Genomic DNA, 23,555 nt, shown 5'->3' with positions numbered 1-23,555 from the left:
TGGGTGGACTTTGATGTTTGTTTTTGCTTCAGGATTGCTTGGGGACAAGCAGTCTTAGGGAGGGCAGACTCTAATGTCCCCATTTTTGAGTTGCGGTACAGTTGATGGATTTAGTATATTATTGGGTCCTTATAGGCTTATACTGGTGTTTAGAGGACCTCTTTGTGGAATTTTAAGGCTCTCTAGTAGCCAATGGTGATTTTTGGCTCCGTTTTGAGGGACTTATTATATAGTAAGTCAACAGATGGTTATGATGAGCTTAGATGAGTTAGAGGATTGAATGCTGCTCTCATTTTTTATTTTTGGCTTTTGGTTTGGGCTCCAAGATTCTTGGAGTGAGCGTCTATTTTTAGTGAGACACCCTGTGAAGTTCATTCATTGTCTTTCTTCATCAATATCACTCATGTCCAGTCAGATCTCGATTGTCATGCTTCTTCAATCATTTTTGCAAGATGGGTGGATTATGATTATTATTTAATTAAATTTGCTAAGTTTTCTATTTATGATGGTATTATATATTGGTCACATTAGTTTCATAGCTCGTTGGAACCAAGTTGAAAAGTTTCAAATCTTGGGCACAAGAAACAATGACCTTGTGTGATAGAATATCATGATATTGATGACAAGGTCATTTTTGGAGGGAAAGGGAGTTAATAAATTTTATCATTCAATTATGGGCCTATGTATAATGCAAAGTGCATTTAAGTGAAAAGTGTGCTCTTGAAGCTATTGGGTGTTGGGTGTGAATGAGAAGCCAAGTTTCATTTTATATTATAAAAAATGGCCTTCATGAGGAAATCAAACCATCTTTTGTCTATTGCATTTTTTATAAATTTGGGAGCTCTTGAGGGTTTCAGGTTTGACTGTTCGAGAGGACCGATTCCTCCATTCTTTTGACACTTTGAGTTGTGGAAATAGACAGTGAATTGTGCTCTGCTTCTGAGGTTTATTTCTGCATTTGGGGTTTGACAATTTGGTGTTGAAGTATACCAAATTGATCATATTATTTGTTGCGATTTTCTACTGGTTTGGACGCCAATTTCTACCCTTAATTTCTGTCCAAAATTACTGTTGATTTGAAGGTGTTTGTAACCTGTAATTAGGCGTTTCAGTCTGCAAGAGGATATTCTCCTTTGCAGCCATATCTGAAAAGTAATGTGTGGTTTATGAGGAGCATCAATTTCATTGCTAGAGCTGCATTTGGGTTTCTTAGTACTAGCTTTGCAACTGCTAGGAACATTTTCCCTTTGGCTGCCTTTTATTGACTTTGGTGTGGAGAATTTTATCTCACCCTACTGCAATCAAGTCCAATGCCAAGCATTTACAGGTTCTTGTTTAATTGTTTATCCATTAGTTATTGTTGTAGTAATTGCAATTCATAGATTTATCCTGGCATTCTTAGTATTTCTTTTCATGCTATTTGTTTAAGCATATATGTATATTTTGAAAAAATGAAAAAAAAACTTATATCCCAAAAACCCATAAATTGCAAAAAGCATTCAAAACTCTTCAGCATAATTCTACACTGAGCCAGAAGGGCTTTTTCAGTGGTGTCATAACTTGCATGATAAATATTTGACAAAATGTCAAACCACTAGAATTGAAGTTCAAACCAGTTGGGGTTCTTACAACATTTTTTTACTAACCTCTAAGACAATCTCATCCAACATTGAATTCAGAGCCTTAGCCTTCTTTACTTTGTTAGAGGCTTTGACGGACCCCAAAAACTCCAATTGACCATTTGAGGCCCCTTGGAAGTTGACGAGCATGCAATTCCTTAATATTTCTAGCCATTTGATAATATTATGCATCTATTCTGGTGCCAATATTTGGTTGTCTTAACAATTATATTTGTATTTGGCATTTTTTTCTATATAAATAACCCACTTAAGTCATGTGAACTAGTAGACTTGAAAACATTTCTTTGCATTGGTCAAGGCTGTGACCTTATTCCCCAATATGGGCCTTGTCATGTTGAATGGAAGGTGGTTGTAGTACGAAAATTAGCATAAACTATGCTCTCTTTCTTATGTTTCTCTTGTTCCAAGTTGTACATTGGAATGAACAATATTTATTACTGCATTTGCTAGAGTTTGATGAAGTGGATGTGCTGCAAATTTGTGGACCATGTGAGGATACTAAAATTTCTGCATTTGCTTTTATCTTTAATTCCTGCACCATGTTTTGGATTCATCACTGAAGCAATGGCAGCAACTGTCTTTCTTCTCCATTCTTTCTTTCACCATGTTGAAGCAAGGGCGATGTTCATCTCACATACAACCTCTTGCTGAGCATCTGTATATAATTTGACATTTCAGCCAACAATTCATGCAAGGTGATACGTAAGGCAATTGGTCTCTTAATTCATTTTCAATCAACAATAATTGCAAATGACTGATCCAATGGTTGATTTTGGACCTTTTGGTACACCATTCTTCCAAGTGGAATTTTCCTTCCAATGCTTTGACTTCCACTTCCTAATGCCGTTGAATTCAAGTCTCAAAGTCCAACATTGAAAAAACAAACAGGGCAAGTTTAGTTGCTGCAAACCCTAGAACTGATTTTTTATCCCCAGAAATGTAGAACCTTGGCCCTTGGGTATTTTAGATAGTTTTAAATTCATGCAAAAAAATATGTACCTTGGAAAATTTTAGAAATGTAAAACAAAATTAAGGAAACTTATTGAAAAAGGATAAAAGCAACCTACCAAGAAATGATGATTTATGTTTGTTTAACATTTTAGTGGTCAAATCTATTATGTACTTAATTTTTTTTCTTTTAGAGTTCATTTTAACTATAAATTATTAATGTCCATACTCCATAGAAATCACCAGAAATGTTGATTTTCTACCGTGTTTAGATTAATCAAGATTTTTGTTGATATTTTTGAAGTACATTCTAGGTAATATTGCTTTGCACCATCTTGTCAAAATTTAATTTCTTTTTTCTTTCTGCAAAGTCCTTTGAGGATAGGATTTATTTTTCCATCATTTTTTACCAGATGAAGCTTCAGCTGAGGAGGAAGCTAGGAGGGCAAAAGAGAGTCAAAGTCAAGCTTATGCAGGGGCTGATGTGGTGGTTAAGCTGGGTGGGTGGGATACAGATGCAGCTAGGCCTGCAGCAGAAGGTTGCTTGAGAGCATTGAAATATCTCATTGAATCTGACAAGGAACTCCCAGGTAAAGAAAAATTCATGTCATTCCTCAAAGTTTACAGTCAGTTGTAGATTAAAACATTGTCTTGTTTTTTATATTGCATTTTTCAAATCAAATGACACAAATCATTGCATGGCAAATTATGGCTGTAAATAAATTCCTTGTTTTTTCCTATGTGTAGGAAAGAAGAGTCTTTATGTACGAATGGGATGCCGTGGTGACTGGCATATTTCTCAAGAAAAGGATGTTCAAGCAGCAATGCCAATAAAATCTTAGTAATGCAAGTGAAGATGCTTATAAAATCTGTAATCACTTTATACAATTTTTTCTTTGCTTTGATTGTAGAATGCTTTTGATACAGAATTTAGCGTCTTGTACACTTCATTTTTTCTCATCTGTTTTTCATCAACTTAAAAGCTACTGACACAATTGTAAATTTCCATTCTAGCTCTGTAAAATTGTAGAAAAAATATAGTTGTCTTTAATAGTTTGTGTTGACTTTTGGAGATCAAAATCAGTTTTGTTCTCCAATCAATAAACAATAATTGTTCTTGTATACAATATGCCATATAAAGCACTAACAACAATCAGATCAAAGGAATGTGTATTTAACTGTATGCTTTGAAGAGCTAGAATAACTTATCTTGTTCAGTTGGAATTGTAAATTGTAGTGCTTAAAATTGTTCGGCACATGTTATGTTTGGTGATGATCTACTTCTTTTTAGCTTAGAAGGCGATGCAGCCTCCTGCATGCTGGATCTGAAATCTGATGGGTGTGGATGCAGAGGCGGGAGCTAATGCATCTGGAAGCCATTCCCAGCCAGCTAGATGTGGCAAGAAGCCACTGTGTGGCTTCTGGTCGCATCCAGCTAGCGGGGAATGGCTTCTGGCCAGCTTTTGGACACATCTTAAGTAATATTTTAGCAGTCATATTTTACACTTAGTCTGTTGAACTCATAATGATGCATCTGCTGAGTCTGTGGAACTCAGATGTAAACATTTTATCAGTTTAGGAATGCTCCTTTCGAGTCCTACAAGATGCGTAGGAATATCCAACGGAACCATCTTGTTCAAGATATCCAAAACATTTTTCACAACTGCTTTTACTAGTCGTCCTTCATGTTTGAAAGTCAAGCAAATTTATACTTGTAACTAATTATAAAAGTATTATTCTAATTTCAGAAGAAAGATATGTGGCGTATTCCAAACTCCAAGATATTTGAGATTTTTGCCCCATTTCTTTATGTAATACAGTTTATAAAATTTTCACTAAAGCCATATACATGAGATTGCAGCAGTTTATCCCATGTATTGTCTCTGCAGAACAAGGTGGCTTCGTGCCAGGTAGAGAAACAATGGAAGGTGCAATAGTTGCGCACGAGACTCTTCATTCTAATCACACAAACAACTTACCTATTTTTGTGGATAAGTAGATATGATGAAGGCATATGATAGAGTGTACTGGCAGTTCCTTTTTGAAGTATTGCATAAATTTGGTTTTTCAGAAGAATGGTGTAACTGGTTTGAGGCTTGCATATCAGGGGCCTGGTTTTCAGTTATTATAAATAGGGTCTCGGTGGGCTTTTTCCAATCCTCACAGGGGGTAAGACAAGGTGATCCCTTTCCCCATTTCTTTTTGTTATTATGGTTGAAGCCTTAAGAAGTTTAGTCTAAACATAGCCTTGGTCTCTGGAAAGTAGTACAAATCGCAGGACTTCCATCTCGACTATGCATTCTTTATTTGTGGATGACACATTATTATTTGGGAAAACAACCCTTCAAGAAGCAAGGCACATCTTACTTAGGGCTTCCACTTTTTACAGGAGCTAATTAAGTGTGTTACTGGTCATCTATAATTGATAGAATAAAGGGTAGAATACTAGCATGGAAAGTAAGATGGTTGTCACTAGTGGGCAGGATTCTCCTAGTGAAGGTGGTTTTATCTGCAATTCCAAACTATTATATTGCAATTCTCAAGGCCCCACCTTCTAATGTTAATCAAATTGAAAAGTGGATTAAGGACTTCTTGTGGAAAGGTAACTTGTCAGAAGAGTGAAAGATTCCATTAATTTCTCTTCAAGATTTGGCACAAACTAAGGCAATTGGGGGGGCAGGTGTTCATGATTTGCAGCTTAGAAATGAAGTATTTGGAGGAAAGCTCATTTGGTAGATGTATACAATGCCAGATAAGAAATGGTGCAGGATTATGCAGCAAAAATATTTAGACAATTTGGATCCCAAAAGAGTTTTCACCATTCTTGATCTTCCTAAAGGCTCGACTGTTTGGAACTTCATGATGTATTCCAAAGATTTAGTCCAGCGATATATTTCATGGGAAGTGTAGAGAGGTGAAGAAATAAGTTTCTGGGAGGAGTCATGGCAGGGCTTACCTCCTTTAGGTAGTCTTCAGCAGGCTGTTGTCTTAGTTGATGTTTTCTCTATCAGGTGGGGTGTCAAACTAATTGATTATGTTGATTATGTTAATCGATTCATAGGGAAAGTTAATTGGAAAGACCCTAGTGAATTACCCCTCTCGGAGAGTCAATAAAAGTTCCTTTGGTAAATATTCAAAGAGAGGGAAATCTTTTTGTCTGATAGCGAGGATGCATTATTGTGGGTATTGGCAAGTGATGTACAATATTCAATTAAACAAGGGTATAAAGTATTGCAGCAAATTCACAATTCGAAGCTCACTCATCGGGCTTTTACCTTCTGTTGGAATAAGTATGTTCTCCCCAAGGCCAGGTGTTTTGCTTGACTTGCATTGAAGAATAGGGTTCTCATTAGTGATAGACTCACTAAGCTCTATATAGCTCTACCTTTCAATTGTATCCTTTGCAATGAAGTTATAGAAAGTATTGATCATTAGCTGCTAAATTGCTCTTTTGCTAATTATTGCCGTTTTTTTTATTAAGTTAAATTGCAATATGCCTTTACCGAATACATTGTGGGATTTATTCCACTCTTGGCCGGCCTTATACTCTTCTTTATTCAATTGCATATGGAAATGTATTCCTACCATGGTTGTATGCTAAGATACTGATTTGTTCTGTATAGGCTAGGCTTCTGCATCCAATGTGGATGGATTCTGGATGCATTTGGGAGCATTTGTGGGCCCAGTGGCCAAAAGGCCCAAAAAAAACATTAAAAAACAAAACAAACACTTAAGTTGCCCATTCAACACATGTTGTAATTGCATTTTTTAGGTTTTTTTTTGCTATGAAACCCTAAGACGACCTTAAAGGTGAATAATGAAGCATTCACAACTCATTTTGGAACTTTGTTTGCACCTACAACCACTTCTCATTTGGTCTCTAGTTTGCATTGTCATTGTGAAACCAAGTTCAACATTTTCAAAGAGGATCGATCAAAGAGCGAGAGATAGCTTTCTCAAAGGAGTTTAAATCATTCAAGGTAAGTGATCAATCCCAGTCTTGAGTATTTTGATGAATTTTTTAGAGTTTTTGATGAATTTTTTGAAGTTCTTGAAGAATTTTTCCGAGTGTTCTTCTTGAAAGATATGCAGAAGCAAGTTTGGGTATCTATTTTAGTAGTTTTTTCTCACTTCTTTCCACTTGTATGCATGATGTTCATAGTTGTTAGGCCCTAATTAAAATTTATTTATTTTCTTATAGAATAGATTGCAACAAACTAGGCAAGAATGGATACTGGTGGTAGTGCTAGTCAAAGTTCAGTGGGGGGCCAAGGAGGGGAAGGGACTAATAATTTCAAAATTGATATACGTTCTCCTTTGTGGAGACATACAACACGAATATCACAGGTTGCAGGAGGTGGCTCATACTATTGGAAGTACAATTATTTCCAAAGTAACAAAGGAAAACCTTTCAATAGCTCATATTCCCAAGTGAAGCTTCATTTTATGGGCCTTGTTAGCAAGGGATTTGGAATGTGCAAAGGCAAAAATGGTACTATGATGACTAGTGCAGAAATACTTTCATTTGTAAGAGAACAAGAAACTGCTGATGCATTGATCGATAGATCAAAAATAGGTACTATCAAGGTCCATCCTCAAAGAGCAAGCTGCATGCACCCATTGAACCAATTACATCCTCCCAACACCCATTCTTGCAAGTACTTGTGCCAGGAGAGGATGAGGAAGAAGTGGCGATTTCAACCCGCAAAAGAGGCCCATTGCATATCGCATTTAAAATGGAGGCAAGAGATCTCGCTGATGAAGCTATTGCACATTGCCTCTATGCGAATGGGCTTCCTTTCAACTTGATGAGATCGCCATATTGGAAGGAAATGGTGGTAGCAATCAATGAATCACCAACTGACTACACAAGCTTGGGGTATGAAAAGGTGCGTTCGACTCTATTGCAACAAAAGAAGACACATATAGAGAAAAACCTTCAAGCATTCAAAAAATCTTGGAAAACTTCAGGTCTAACTATTGTGTCAGATGGTTGGAAGGATGCAAGAAACCGACCATTGATCAATGTGATTGCAGTTTCCCCCAAAGGGGCAATGTTTTTGAAGGCTATTGATTGTGAGGGGCAAGTGAAGGATTCCAAATTCATTTCTAGAATTCTCATCGAGGCCATCGAGATGGTGGGTAGTGAGAATGTGGTAAAGGTGGTCATAGACAATGCCAAAATTCGTAGGGGTGCGGGTGCTTTAGTTGAGTCAGTGTGAGCATATTTTTTGGACCCCATGCACTGTTCACTCCCTTAACTTGATCATGTAGAGGATTGGCACTCAAATGGATTGGGTGAAGAAAATATACCAAGAGGGGGAGGACATACAGATGTTTGTGACAAACCACCACATGTCACAATCCATTTCTAGAACATACTCCAAATTGGAGTTGCTGAAGGTAAATTGATCTTTTAAAATTACTAAGTTTCATGGATTTGTAATTTATTTAAAAATTAAAATTTGTAATTATATTGTCAATTGACATATTGTTAACTTGCTTAGGTTGCTGAGACCTGTTTTTGCATCTCATACAATTGTTATGAGACTACTCAAGGTAAAAGATGCATTGGGCCAAATGGTCATCGGTAATCAATGGGGCATGCGAAAGATGTCAAATCCAGAAAGAGCACAAAGGATCAGGGATTTCATCTTGAATGGGAGTTGGTGGGCTCGTGTGGCATATGTATTAGATTTCACCGAGCCCATCATGACTATGCTCCATTTTGCTGATAAAGATACACCTTGCTTGGGGGATGTGTATGATGGCATGGACACCATGGTTGAGAAGGTAAAACATTCTATACAAGCACATAAGAGTGACCCCACACAAAGTGAAGCCTTATGCAAACAAGTGCAAGCAATTATCCACCATCGTTGGAATAAGATGACTAATCCATTGTACCTCCTTGCATATGCCTTATCTCCTAGGTACTATAGTGCGGAGGTAGTTGGTATGTTAGGTAGAGTTGCACCATTTGTGAATGAGGAGGTTGCTGAGGGGTGCCTCAAAGCTCTTACAAGACTTTTCCCACTTGAAGAAATGCATGAAAAAGTGAGGGAAGAATTTGGGCTGTTTGCTTCGGGGTTAAGGCATTCTCCATTTGCACTAAGGACCAAAATAGAATGGGAGCTATCACATGGTGGTACATGTATGGTCAACCTTTCAAGCATCTTCAACGTCTTGCAATCAAAGACCTATTGTGAGTAAGTTTTTTATTTTGTTTTGTAAATTTGTTTTGAAACTTTTATGTTTACACTTGCATTCTAGAATTTAGTGTTAAACACATTCTTTAAAATTAATTTTCTTTTCATTTGTATGTTTTGTGACAATTATCTAGGTTGCTAGTTCTTTTGCTGCTGAGAAGAATTGGAGTACATACTCCTTTATCCATTCAGTGAAGTGCAACCCGTTGGACTTCAAGAAAGTTGAGGACTTGGTCTTTGTCGACACCAACTTGCGTCTTTTGTCACGTAAGAATGATTATTACAAGGAAGGGGCAACAAAGCTTTGGGATGTAGCCCTTGAGTGTGCAGATTTATTACAGTTGGAGATAGTGATGATACTAGCGTGGCATGCGGTGTATCTAGCACAAGTGGAACCATGCTTGGTTCAAATGATCTTTCAGCAGTTGGAGATGATGACGAGAATGTGGGTTTTCTTGCGAATCCCTATGATTCAGAGTCAGACTCTGATGCAAGTTGATTGAATCTTTTAAATCATTAACTATGTTTTTATTTTGTTGGATGTTTACTACATAGGTTAATTAAGAATTGCACACAGATAATGAACACGAACACGAACAACAGAACTCTTCTTATTATATTCGCATATGGCAGACATTACATTATGCTTCCATGATAAGATCTCATGAATACAATGCTTCCCGAAGGAGTTATAAATACTTTCCGAAGAACTTTCCCGAAGGAGTCCGTCGGCCACATACAACATGTCGCTACATAACAAAAACCTTTCCAAAGGGACCCGTGGGCTACATAACAAGAACCTTTCCAAAGGGACCCGTCGGCTGAGACACAATTTCCTTTCCAAAGGGACTCGTCGGCTAATACACAATTTCCTTCTCGAAGGGACTCGTCAACTGATACACAATTTCTACCGACGACATCATCCCCCCCAAAAAGAAAAGTCGTCTCTTGATGACTATTACAAAATCTTTGAGACAAATCAACAACCAAAATACAGACTGACTAACTGGTCTTCAACATTGTCACCTTAGCCAATTTGACATCTGACCCTGATAGCCACTTGTGCCGCTTTTTGCATTCCAATTCCGGGTACACTGAACCAAGTGTCGCTGTACTGCCTTCAACTGGATGATCAACTCCTCCCGAGCTCTCTACGCATCCACCAAGACAGCCTCACGGCCAACACCTACTCTTAGTGCCTCTGGTACACAGACACTCTATGCTTGCAACAGCTTCAAGTCTTCTCAACTGGTTAGACTCCCACGACTGATATTTGCAACGACTGGGGGTCCAGGGGGCAACGCCCCCTCGGGGTCGGGCGCTGCCACCAAAACCAAATTAGCACTTTGAAACACACACAAAATTGCACGGAACACACCATTTCTGTCATTTTCTGCCGATTCTACACTCTTTCTGGCAATCGCTAATGCTTCACCTTCCCTTTGGTATCCTCCGTTACTCATTCTAAGCCTGCTTGATTTGTCGACTTTTTTTTTTTTTTTAGAAAACCTCCTGTCACTCTTCTGTGCTACCAATGTACAGCTACACCATAGATCCTCCACCATATCGACTCCTTCCTCATGCAATATCCTCAAATGTTACTAAATTTGAATGTCATATCCTGCAGAAGTCGTACGCTCAGACACCAAATTTTGGAAGGCTCTTCCTCACGCCAAGCCCTAAGAATATTAAAACATAACTTTAATCTTTCAATCCCGTACGCCAAGTCTTTCAATCTTCAACAATCTGTACACATCCCCTTCTGCAAAATCCATACGCAACTGGAAGCTTTAAATTTGCAAATTCATATTGAAGCACACAGGAAACTTTTCTATTGAAATCCGTACTGTAGCAATATCCTTCCTCATCCTCAACTCTGCGAAAATCCGTACTTTGAATATGCTGAAAAATTCGTACAGTGACTTGGCTCTAAAATCCGTATTACGACTGATGAAAGAATTTGTACATTGCTTGCTAAAACTCATGCACTGGAACCTCCAAAGTCCGTACGCCGTACGGTAATTAGATTTTATAAAACCTGTGATGAATTCAGAAAACCGTACGGTGGTTGGAATCCGAAATCCGTACACTGCCCACTCAAAAGAAATCCATACGCTATTAAATCATTAGAAATTCGTACACTGTCTCCACAATCCGTATGGCAACTGTGAAAATATTTGTACGGGAACTATATTCAAAATCCGTATGGTATCTGTCCACTAAAAAATCGTACGGTAGCATTTAAAAATCGTACATTGCTTTCTTGTTATAAAATCCGTACGGTGAACCAATAAATTCCGTACACAACCTCCAAAAACTGTACGGTGAGCAGGTTAAGAATCTGTACAGTGCCTTTTTTCATTTTTTTTTTTTAAAACTATGTACAATATTTACATATGTATAGTACTTACAGTCTTCTTCTCTCAGTTGTTCGTCCATGGAGGTGCGTTACTTCTTTCATGGCAGACATTCAACTTTGACCTATTCATTGTGTCGGCAACTTCCTTTCCGTCTAGCATCCATTGTTTTACTGCTCCATTATCACCCACTTCCCGAATTTGATATGGTCCGACCCAACTTGCCTGGGTTGATCTCATTCCGTCCATCATACCTCAACGCCAACTGTCCTGGTTGAAACCTGCTATGCCTGTTTTGTGTCATCTCCATATCACCCAGTTTGTTCCCGAAGCTTCATACCATGAACTCCGGCAGCTGCCCCATTTGGTTGTGAATAACATGTCCACTCTGTACTGTTGCAACTTTTATTAAACCCTTCCGCTTTGTTTCCTGTGTGGACCGTATGATGTGTCTTCCTTGCTGCTGGCACCTTTCTGCTATATCTGTGGTTTGACGTAATACTTTCTTCCTGCACGGTCGTATAGTGGAATCTTTCCTCCTTTTGAGTTCGTACTGTATGTTCTTTCCTTCAGCTTCAGTCATACCCGCATTTTCTTCTTCGGCTTCTCTGTGTTGCTTCGAACATTCATTTCCTCCTTCGGCTTCTCCATGTTCCTTCGGACATTCATTTCCTCCGTCAGCTTCTCTTTGTTCCTTCGGACATTCATTTCCTTCTTCGGCTTCTCTGTGTTCTTTTGGACATTCATTTCCTTCTTCGGCTTCTCTGTGTCCCTTCGGACATTCATTTCCTTCTTTTTTACCTTCGTCGATCCTTAGCATATTACAACTCGGAAAGAGTTTGTAGTCCTCTATCTGCCAGTGGTAAAGACCGTTCATTGAATCCAGATCGTCATCTGTCGATCTTCCTTCTAACCTCAGGACTCCCTCTTGATCTGGTTCCATATTCTGCCTCCTTTCATCCTCTTCTTCGAAATCTGACGATAGAGCTTCTTCCCCGACCATTTGAGTGCGTAGATCGATGACGTACCTCCGCCCTTTGCTTTCAAGTGATAAAGTATTTTTCTTCCAATCGCGCTTTGCCTTGGCTTGTATCAACCACCCCCGGCCTAGAATGGCATCGTATCCTCTCCGCTTCAGTGGGATCACGACAAAGTCCAACAGGAACGGTTGTGTTCCAATCGTCACTGGTTGCGCTATGAGTATTCCCAATGGCTTGATTCCATGTTGATTGGCTGTTAACAACTGGAAGGTAGGTGGCCACAATGTTGGTTGTCCCAACTTTTTCCAAGCATCCTCTGGCAAGACATTGACCCCAGATCCTCCGTCTACGATCGTGTCTGTTAGCACAGTTCCGAGAATGCCCATTTTGACAATTGCCGGATAGCGTCCAGATGAAAGAGCTAACAGCATCGGGTCTTCTGCACATGTGCCCCCCCGTTTCTCCTTTTCTTGCTCTACTAGTTGCTTAGCAATTGAGACTATATTCATGAGTGCCGTATGGAGTTGAGGCATAGTGAGCAATAGATCATTTATCTTGATGGGTATCTCGGTTTGCAATATTTGCCGTACAATGTTCTGTTCTGTGCAGTTCTGTATGGAGGTACTCGGCATGTCCTTCAGGTGTGCCATTTCTACCTACGTTGCTCTCTGGATCTCTGCGCGGGCTTCCTCCAGTCTCTTCTTTTCCTCCGTCAGATTGGGGTATAGCTTTGCCTGCTTCCGAGTGATTGCCAAAACTTCTTCCTCGTCTGTCCTGATGGTAATCAAGTTTACTCCAGACTTCGGGCACTTAGCATCGTCATGATCGTCAGGTCCACACCATCGGCATAGCAACTTCGATGTGTTGGCCGTTGTGCACTCTCGGGCAAAGTGACCCCACAGATTGCATGCGCGGCATTGAACAATTGGCCAGCCATTGGCATCATACTGGATTCAACTCCTCCTGCCATTATTGTTGTTGTTTTGACCGCGCTGATTGTTTCTATATCCTCCCGATGTGGCACCTTCCGTACTGGTGTTCTCGTTCCCTCCTGATGGGGATGCTTCCTATGTTAGGAACACTTGCTGCGGTGTTCTTGTTTTCAAATTGAAAGGGCATTCCTTGACGGGGTGTCCCATAATCTGGCAAATCTCACAGAATTGATCTTTCGGGCATGATCCCTTCATATGGCCTTCTTTCTTGCACTCTGTGCACCATAGGTCATTGCCCTTAGTCTCCTTGTTCATGTTTTTGAACTCCCTCATCATCCGAAGCATGTCCTTTTGAAGAGCACGAACTTTCTTGCTGTTGCCTTCATCGTCGCTGCTATCTTCTCTTGAAGGCTCATTGGCATCTGAATCGGATGAGCTGATCTTCTTCTTTTTTGTCTTCTGGTCACTTTCGAGGTTCATTGCCCGATTGTACGCTTCAGTATATGTTGATGGTGGCACGATCTTCGTTTCTTTTCGCAGCTTCGGGTGAAGGCCTTCAATAAACCATCTTTTCTGGAGCCCATCTGTCGGCTTATTCTCCATTTTACTGATTAAGTCCTTCAACCTCTTGGCGAAGACCTGTACTGTTTCATTCTTCTTTTGTTTGGTATTGAATATCTCCGCTACAATTTCATTATCGTCATGCAGAAGTTGAAATTCTGCGATGAACTCCTTAATGTTATCCCAACTATTTAACTTTTGTGGATCAGTATCAGTAAACCAATCAATCACAACACCCTGTAGGGTAGTGGAAAATTGTCAGATCCATTCGTTTGTATCTGTTATGCCATTTGCCCTCTAGATCGTTTCACATGTTTTACAATGTCGAATGGGATCAACTGCTTCATCACCATCAAATTTAGGCAACTTTTCTTTCGGACCTGCCATTATCACTATATGTTGAGGGTTTTGTTGTGTACCTGCGCTGTTTTGAGCACCCATGCTGTTCTGAGCTCCCGCACTGTTTTGAGCTCCCGCGCTGTTCTGAGCACCCGCGTTGTTCTGTACACCCGCGCTGTTCTGGACACCCACCCTGTTCTGCACACCCGCGCTGTTCTGCACACCCGCTGTTTTCGGCTTCCGCGCTGTTTTCAACACTCGTGCTATTTTCAGCTTCCGCGCTGTTTGGTGAAGAAGAGGGTTTGTCAACCGAAGCTGTTCGTTCCGGAAGTATATCTCGGACAAAGAGGTCACTCCACGCTCATGCTCCTTCGGCACTTCGAGCCATGCGAGTCGATCTCCTTCCGTCAGGATTCTCTTCCTGTGGTGTATGTAGGTTCAGAAACTCCTCCCTTGCTTCTTCCACCAAATCGAGCCGTTGTCGAGTCTCTTCCAACAATTTTTTAGTGCTTTTGTGTCCGTCGGTAACTTGCTGAAATCTCCGTCTGTGTTCAGCCTGTTGTACCAAAATTAAATTTTCCTGTGCTGCGTGTAATTCATCCTTTTCCTTCAACTTATTCTTATCTTTGTTCAACTGATTCGGCATTTAATTCATATCCGCCTGCCTGTGTACCAGGTCCATCGGGCAACGGCGCCAAATGTTTACCGCATAGGTTAATTAAGAATTGCACACAGATAATGAACACGAACACGAACAACAGAACTCTTCTTATTATATTCGCATATGGCAGACATTACATTATGCTTCCATGATAAGATCTCATGAATACAATTCTTCCTGAAGGGGTTATAAATACTTTCTGAAGAACTTTCCCGAAGGAGTCTGTCGGCCACATACAACATGTCGCTACATAACAAAAACCTTTTCGAAGGGACCCGTCGGCTACATAACAAGAACCTTTCCCAAGGGACCCGTTAGCTGATACACAATTTCCTTTCCGAAGGGACTCGTCGGCTGATACACAATTTCCTTCCCGAAAGGACCCGTCAACTGATACACAATTTCTACTGACGACATTGGAATCTTGAACATGACCTATTTGAACTTATTGTCTAAGACTGATAAATATCTTGAATTTTGATGAAGGCTTAAGTATCATAGCCATATTGTCAAATGATTTGTTTTTGTATATTTCTTGCATTTCTTTGCATACATACATACATACATACATATATATGTATGTATGTATATATGTATATCCATTTCCTCCTTTATTTGCATCCAAAAAAAAAAATCCCTGTATCTCGTATCCACTTCGGAATCTGCATCTGAATCGGTAACTTAGGTTGTATGGGCTATTTGGTGGGAAAGGTACAAGTGTATTTTTTGTAAGGAGAGCAATAAAGTAGGCATAGTGGTAAAGGGCATTGAATAATTAGTGTTAGAAGTGGTCAATGCCAATTTTAGTATCTACCAAATGCAACTTTTTCTTTTCGAATTGGGATGGATAGATAATGAAACAATGGAAGGGAATCATGATCCCTTTTGGATCAGTTCCGCAATGGAATGTTGTTGCTACTATAGACATAAAAAGTGTCTAATGGTCCCCTCCGAACGATGATTTCATTAAAATCAATTTTGATGGTGTTTGGAGAGGTAATCTAGGTTTGGTAGGTATTGGCATTTGTATTCGAGATCATTAGGGTATTGTTTGTGCTATCAAGCTTTCTCCTATTCCTTAGGGGACTAATAATTTTGCTAAAGCTACTGCTTTATTACATGGTTTAAGATTAGCTAAAAGGGGGGGGATTTAAGAAGGTGCACATTGAAGGTGACTCTATGGTAATAGTTAATACATGCATAAAAGGGTTTTTGCATAATTGGAAACTAGCATATATTCTAAACCAAGTATGGAAATTAATGAGTTTCTTTCAAAATGTTTGCATTTTTCACATTATGCGCAAAGGCAATCAAGTTGTGGGTTTGTTGGAAAATTGCGGGGGGGGGGGGGGGGTGTGATGGGAAGCACATGGATTCCTTAAATCCCATGGAGTTCATTGCTACGCATGAACAACTATTAACACAAATTCTTTGTTTGCAAGGTAAAAATTTGGATTAAGGCTTAATTGTTTCAAGCTGGTGGCCTTTCCTTCATATTTGAGTAACTTTGAGTTGATTAATCAATTACCAAAAAGATTGGGATTAAGGGGTCAATATAATAATCAGTTTATTTAACACCATTAATGAGATTGAAGCCAAAATTTTATGAGCTCGATATATGAAGTATTATGAGATGTTTAGCTTAAAGGTTTATGTGGCAAAAGGATTGTCGCGTCACTTTATTAGTTGTTATTTACATCTGTACATTGGATGTCAAAGATGGATATGTATAGGTGTCGTATGATCATATGCCCATGGAGATCAACTAATGTTTTGGGATCAATTTGATAGTTATGAATTGTGTTCGAATGTCGCATGCTATGTGCTAGGAATGGAGATTTGGCAGAGAGTTTATGGGGCTTTTTGTTTTGATTTGTGTTGTGAGGTTTTCACACATCGCCCCAAATTCTTGGGGACCCCCTTTTTAATCGCCTTTAGGGCCAGTGGAGAAGGTTAGATGTATTTTTCACCCGGTTTCAACTTGATTTTCCAGAGCTATCAGTTCTATCCTTAGGCCGAATAAGTTCAAAATTGATTTCAACTTGGCAGGATAAGATTGTGAATTTTGTACTTAGACGATTTCTTTTGAAAATTTGGATTTAATTGTAAATTTGAATGATTTTCAAATAAGGAAATTTTTTTAAGACTTAGGTTCTTGGAAAATCTTTTTTTTTTGGTGAAATAGAATTTAATTTTGTAAGATGAAGTTAAATTGCAAAATCGATTTTTACTCTAGAGGCAATTTTATTTTTTGTCATAAAATTTTAATTATTTAGCAAAATCGATTTAGAGGAAAATTGCAAAAATTGGCTTTAATAGATTAAATTTGCCTTGAAAGCTTTTGGTATTTAATGAAATTGGTAAATTAATATTAAGAAATGGCTTTTGGTTAGCCAAAATTCAACTTCAAGGATGTATTAATTAGCAAACCCTCATTAAATAGAAATTTTTAGCATCCCCAAGGCACCATTTAATTTCGTTTTGCAATTTGTGGTTAATTAGTAAATTAAAAGTGCAGTTTTCATTTTAGAAAATTAAAATTTTGGCAAAGTATTTAAAGTGGGCCACTAACTTAGCTTTAATTTTGGTTTTTTTTTCCTCTATAGGACCAAGTCGGCCAGCCTGGGAGGAAGGTGAAAGCTGCTATAAAGGGAGTCCCCTCCCATTTCATTTTCATCAATTCATTTGCTCCTCATGCTTGGGCGAATTTGAAGCAAGGGCAGATTTCCAGACTTGGGCGAAATTGGTGGAAGGCAGTTTTTTGGCGATTTTTGGGCAATTTCTCCATTGCCATTGTTGGGCGATTTGTCTAAGGGCCAGATTTTTTGCGTTTTTGGGGATTTTTGCTCCACTTTGTGGGCTGCGATTTGTGCCCAAGGTGGCAGATTTTACAGATTTTGCTCCTTTGCTTGGGCGAATTTTGTGGAAGGGCAGATTTTTTTTCATGCTTAGCCGAATTTTGTGGGGGCCGAAATTTGTGGAAGACAAAATTCTGATTTTCTAGAGGGGCTGCAATTTTTATATCAGATTTGGGCAATTTTGTTGAGAGAAGAGATACATATGAAAGTTTGATTTTTGCATAGAAGGCAAGTGTTGGATAAGCTTAGAGGCTTTGTTTTCTAATTTGCAAAGGGATTTGTAATTCTTTGATGTCATATCTCGGGTTCCGAAAAGTTGTAAGATTATTAGTTAAGGTGAAAGTCATCATCTAGAGTTGCAAGGAGTGCTTAAGCTGACATCCATTCTTTCGCTCTTTTCTAAGAATTGCACTACTTGGTTCTTCTTGCCTTTTGGTCCACCACTCTACCATCCCGTAATAGGGCGACGAGCATGGAGGATGATAGTGCAAGTAAGAATCCCAAGCGGGCAAACGCTAAGAAAGACAAAGAGGATATGACGCCCAAAACTTCCTTCTTCTCGAAAATGAAGAAAATAACCAATACTAATATCGCTACAGTGGACATGATACGGATGAGGGACAGACTAAAGGAAGGACAATCCCCCTTGGCAAAGAGGATATACAAGAGCGGAATTGTACATGCAGCAGCTTTTCCTCCTACTTTGCCTTGTCCGGAATTGATTATGGAGTGTGCATCCAGATTTGATCTAGACAGTAAATCCATCATTTTTGGCGAAGGGAAGAGAGTGTTGGCCAACATTGGCGAACAAGCAATTGAAGAGACATTTAATATTCCTCAGAGCAAGGGCATGACAGTTGTAATGGTGGATCAGGCGGCCAAATCATTTCAAGGTAACCAAGAGGCCTACTTCTCACATCTAAAGCGGAATTGGATACACGAAGGAAGGAAAGGAGTTAACAAATCAACAAGGCTTACAGTGGCAGATTTCAAGCCGGAATATGGCGATCTCATTGTTCTTCTCAGCCGGATCATGGGCCTAGCTCAAGCTATGCAATTCGAAAACTGGATGTACTTCTTCATTGATGAAATTGAAAAGGGAAAAGGAAAATTTGATTGGGCTAGGATCATAAGTGAAAATTTAGAGTTGCAACTTAGAATAGTTCAAAACCAAAGGCAATTCTACATGGGATCCTATCTGTTTTACTTAATTGCTGGATTGTATGAGAGTCCGGGACTTAGGGCCTTAGGAGAGATTAGTAATGGGCCGGGGCAATATTTGGTGCATGAATGCTATCCGCAGCTTCATTTGCACAATAACAAGGATTACAAGATGTTTTGCGATGCATTCGCCATGAAGACAGTAAGGGTATTACAAGGGGCGCCTGCTAAGAGACTTTCATTGGAAGCAGAAGCAAGGATTAAGAAGTTTGGGAGTTGGTTCATCCAATTCCCGCAATTCACATACATTAGAGTGGCAGGAAGTACAGTTTGTCCCAAGAGGCTTCCAAGATACCCGCCCGACAAGGTAGTTTTGATGGAATTGGCTAGGCAGCTTGAGCACTATGATAGAGTAATGAGGAATGAGGGGAAAACAGGCGTTTCCTTCTCAATTATAATTGGCAATGATAGTTGCCCAAATTGGGCTGCCTTTGAGGCTGCGGAAAAGGAATTGGAGTGGTATCATCTAGGATGGTACAGAGCAAGGCAAGGATTTGACCCTGTTGGTCTTATCAAGGCATCTCATGAAAGCAAATTTAAGCATGTTCCCACTATAGAGGACTTTTGGGCCAATGCAAAGGATGATTTTCACGTGAGAAAGCTAGCTTTCTCGAGATTGTCGGTGAACATGATGAGAGATATCAGATGGAGAGGCCTTGATATTCCCGATCAATTGGAGGATGATCGTAGTGTGTTGAGAGAAGACTATGAGACAGTAGTTGGAACAGAGTTGAATCCAGTGGATTGGGACGATCATCAGGATCCTTCCTTGGAGGCAGTCACAAGGACAGTAGATTTGCATACCGAGTCGTGGTATAATGCCAAGTTGAGAAAGCTACAAAGACAAAAGGTTCTCCTTACTTATGAGATGATGAAACCGAAGGAAGGTCTAGTAGAATCAATCGGACAGAAGGGTGAAGGAAGTGGCCGGCAATCGGAGGCAGTTAGAAATAGCAAGAAGAGGGCTTTGGAGGTAGAGAAAAGCCAAGAGCGTTCGGAACCTCCAGCCAAGAGACAGCGGGCAGCGCCGTCAAGGGAGAGTATAACTAAGGCTAGAAGCCAAGAGGTCAATTCGAGTGATAAAGGGGCCGCAGTGGAGGTGAGCTTTGATTCGGAATCAAGTGGCTACAGTGAAAGTACGGAGTACTCCCCTCTTTCGGAGAACCAGCAAGGAAATATGGCAGAAACTAGTAGAGAAGAAGATGGGCCGATTGATATTGAAGAGATAAGTCAGGCGTCTAAGGCCGTTGGTGATGCTTTGTTGGTCGAACCGAATCCGGATTTGGGGAGATGCACTGCACCACTATGGTTAAGGAAAATGCTTATGCCGAGAGGCGAGGTGGTAATGGCTCACGCAGTTGATGATATACAAGGACTAATAGAAAAGGATGATAGCGAGAACCAAAAACAGATGGCAAATACGGTGGCAAGGGTAATCAGAAGCCACAGTGATGGTCACCGAAGGGTTCAGATTGCTATACCAACAGTCAATAAGGCAGCGGATGAGATTGCAGCCCAGGAGTACGAAATAGTAGAACATAATTTGGGAAGAAATACAGATGATATGGAATGTGAGGAGGTTCAGGAAGGCATAGCATCAATCAGAGAAAGATTGAGGAAGGCAAACGAAAGGATAGTAAAGTTGGAGGCCGAAAACAAATATTGGAGAGATTGCTAGCCAATCCAACAGCTGCATCAGGCAGCCCTTCCTCAAGACAGCGGGAGCAATTCAGAAGAGGTATCAGCTCAGTTACATGAAGTAAGGGGTTGGATCTATGATACAATCCAAGATGGGCGAAATTTCTTGCCCTCCTTCATCTCAACATTCCAGTCATTGGTGACTGTTAGAAACAAATTCAGATTATTTGAAGAGGAATGGAAGAATTTTCTTCCCATCAAGGATTTGGTTATTCCTAGGCTGCAGGTGTTCATTAGGCTACCGGAGGCATATTTGGAAAGAGCTCGGTTGGTTGATGAGAGAGGATTGAGCATAGTTGAATCTTGGTATGTCGCATTGACTACCAGATTCAGAACACTTGAAGAAATTCATGATGAGATTGCACAACACGGCCCAGGCGTCGACACTTCCATTTCGACCATGATGAGCGACGTTGGGGTGGCGCTTGATTTTGAGGGTATTAGAGAGGAGGATGTCAGTGAGACAGGATTTGGATCGAGATTGGATGAGTTAGGAAAGGCTGCCGTCAAAAGGAAACATCTGAACACCCTTTCCTCACTCAATGCTTTTATTGGGTTTGCAAAGGAATATGAGAAGGATCACGAAAGGATACTACAAGCAGCAAACAGTGTGGCAAAGTTAGCAGAACTCCGAGCGAAGCACACACCTTGTCCTCCTATGGAAGAAGTTAACGAAAGGCTAGCTAAGTTCATTGCCTTAGCTAAAAGAACAAAAGAAAAAGGAAGAATTATATTAGAAGATCATCTTATGTAAGCCCAAGTGGCAACTTTCTCTTTCTTCTAGAATAGGACAAGTGTTTGTTTCTGATTGGCCACCATTTTGTTGCCTTCTCATTGGTTGCCACTTTTGCACTTTTTTCATTGGTCCATTGATGAGGTGGCATCTTCTCATTGGCCGATGGGGTGGCAACCCTAATTAGGGTTTTTGGATCCAATCTGGATCGTCGATCTTGTTTTGATCTCTACCGTCCATTGTATTTTGGACCTCTATATAAGGCCATTGGCTCTCATTTGTAAAGGGGGGGGTTGGAGAAATTGTTGCGAAAATAATACCAAAGTGCTCTCTTTTTCATTGCATGTTGACTAAGAACATTGGGTGTTATTGCATGTTTTCTACTTCCACATAGTTAAATTTTCTTTTCAAGTTGAAGCAATTTCATTTCAAGTTGTTAGAGTAAGAGTAAAATAAAATGGATAGTTGCATGGTAGCTTTGGTAGATGTTTGATAGGGGTCAACACTAGGCCACTAGCATCCTAGCGGCTGGTTGGGAGGCTTTGTGTGGTGATCTAGTTTACTTTCCTTTGAAGCGTTGCATCTATGGAGGTAGGGCCGCTGGTTAGCCTTCATTAGATTCGATCCCCGTCCATCTGCTAACCTTCCATTCTTAGGAGTAGGAGTAGTTGAGCAACCAAATTTCATGCTTAGAAGAGGTTAGTTAGAGAAGTAAACCCAAACATCGGCATTCTCACCTTCCATCGCCATTCACCCTACATTGCCATCATCGCGCCATCAACATCATCTAGCATTCACACCGAACCACCATCTCCATTTTCTCACCAAGATCCAAATTTTTCTCAAACAAGAAAACGTAAGGCCGCCTACGTGATTACCAGCAAATCACATTGATAAAACTGAGCGAGTATCCAACGGTGTAAGGAACATTGGAGTTATACTCATGTCCCATGAGAGATAACTTTTCAAGAGAGGAATTGTGTATTTGATATTCTGTATCAAGCATCCAATTACTAATATGTTATGTAGTGACACAAAACTCGCATCAACAATTTGCCCACATGGCTTTTATGCGAGCTCGAGCTGTTAATATTGGGGTTTTTGAGGAGATGACATGACCATCCCTTCGATTGTGATTGATATCATTGGGTTCTTGAATGTAACTGCCATTGTACTAGTTGAAGGTGATAATGCATACTTGGTGGAAGTAATTGGCTTCAATATTGAGAAGGTTGTTTGGATGTGATTGTTTACCCAAATCACAACATAATGCACTTATCATATATTTTGATGGCTATGTTTACATTTTGGAAAGCTGAATGGTATAATGCTATTCATCTTATTTTCAGTGCCTCTGTAATGCTTCATCTCTACATCTGTCTAGTTTAGTAGCCTTTCTCTTTTGTAATTCGACAAGAAGTAGGGTTTTCTTGCTAGTTCTTTCCCTGTTGTGTTATCGAACTAGATATTATTAATAAAATATTTAATGGCTCCATCCATTTTTGGAAAAAAAGAAGAAAGATAGGTAGTATATTTACGTCCACAAATACAGCCATTTGTGACCTACAAGAAGCTAGAATGAATTTATAATATGAAATTTGTTACAAGACAGAGATTACGGGCAGCCAGTAAAGTGATGTGAAGGCTGTAAATGAAATATCCAAACCCTTATATAGGTTGGTGTTGCCACTGACTAATAAAATGATGATGATAACTAACTCTTTGAGACCATTTATAGTTTTGCTATCAAATGTTTTAATTTTGTATGTCATATCTCCAAATTTTAATGTAATAATTAAATTAATTAATTGGTCCCAAAATTTCAATAATATAACCTTTAATTAGTTACTTCAATTAGTTAATATGGGGCCCAAGTTAATAATATTTATATTTGTGGTTCCAATTGATTTAGTAGACCTTAGACCCATTTTTATTATTTCCGTAGGTAGTTGTGGTTGTCGACTATCTTTGCAAACCCTCAAAAAGTTTGCTCGACAGGTATTTAAGCATGACATGTAGGTAGTAGTTGGTATGCGATTTGGATTATTTCTTTGTATTGTGAATTCTTGTTGGAGTTTTGTATTTGTTTGCCATTTCGGAAGCGAAAGATCTTCCCTATTTGGCTTTCCAGTTTCGGTGGGAATCAACCCTCACCCTATTTTGCTTGCGTACTACTTGGCTCGGATCTGGCAAGTCGAAGCACCACATTTGTTTGGAAACTTAGTTTATAATTCATTGCGATATAAGTAGTATTTCATGTTTGGTGTACCTTCTCTATATTATCTTTGTGCATTTTCATTTGGATATTTAATTCAACATTAATTCTTCCCTCGATATACATATTCACTACCGTATGGCCTGAAGGAACACTTACTCAAATATTTGGCATCATTGTGCAAACCCAACCTACACCGTATG

General features: G+C 39.6%; 1 protein-coding gene across 1 annotated transcript in view; it reads left to right on the top strand.

Annotated features, from left to right (window-relative positions):
* SKL2 (shikimate kinase like 2) overlaps positions 1 to 3,771 on the top strand; it is a 93,322-nt gene extending 89,551 nt beyond the window's left edge. The window contains exons 7-8 of the mRNA XM_089815137.1: positions 3,002 to 3,178; positions 3,336 to 3,771. Coding sequence (XP_089671263.1) covers positions 3,002 to 3,178; positions 3,336 to 3,430 — 272 coding nt within the window. The 3' untranslated portion in view covers positions 3,431 to 3,771. The remainder of the gene's footprint in view (positions 1 to 3,001; positions 3,179 to 3,335) is intronic.
* Positions 3,772 to 23,555: the final 19,784 nt, after the last annotated feature.

This window comes from Cupressus sempervirens, chromosome 2 (genome assembly GCF_028749045.1).
Source record: "Cupressus sempervirens isolate cs-2001-9-10 chromosome 2, ASM2874904v1, whole genome shotgun sequence".
Lineage (NCBI taxonomy): Eukaryota > Viridiplantae > Streptophyta > Pinopsida > Cupressales > Cupressaceae > Cupressus > Cupressus sempervirens.
This window is presented reverse-complemented; position numbering and strand designations above follow the sequence as displayed.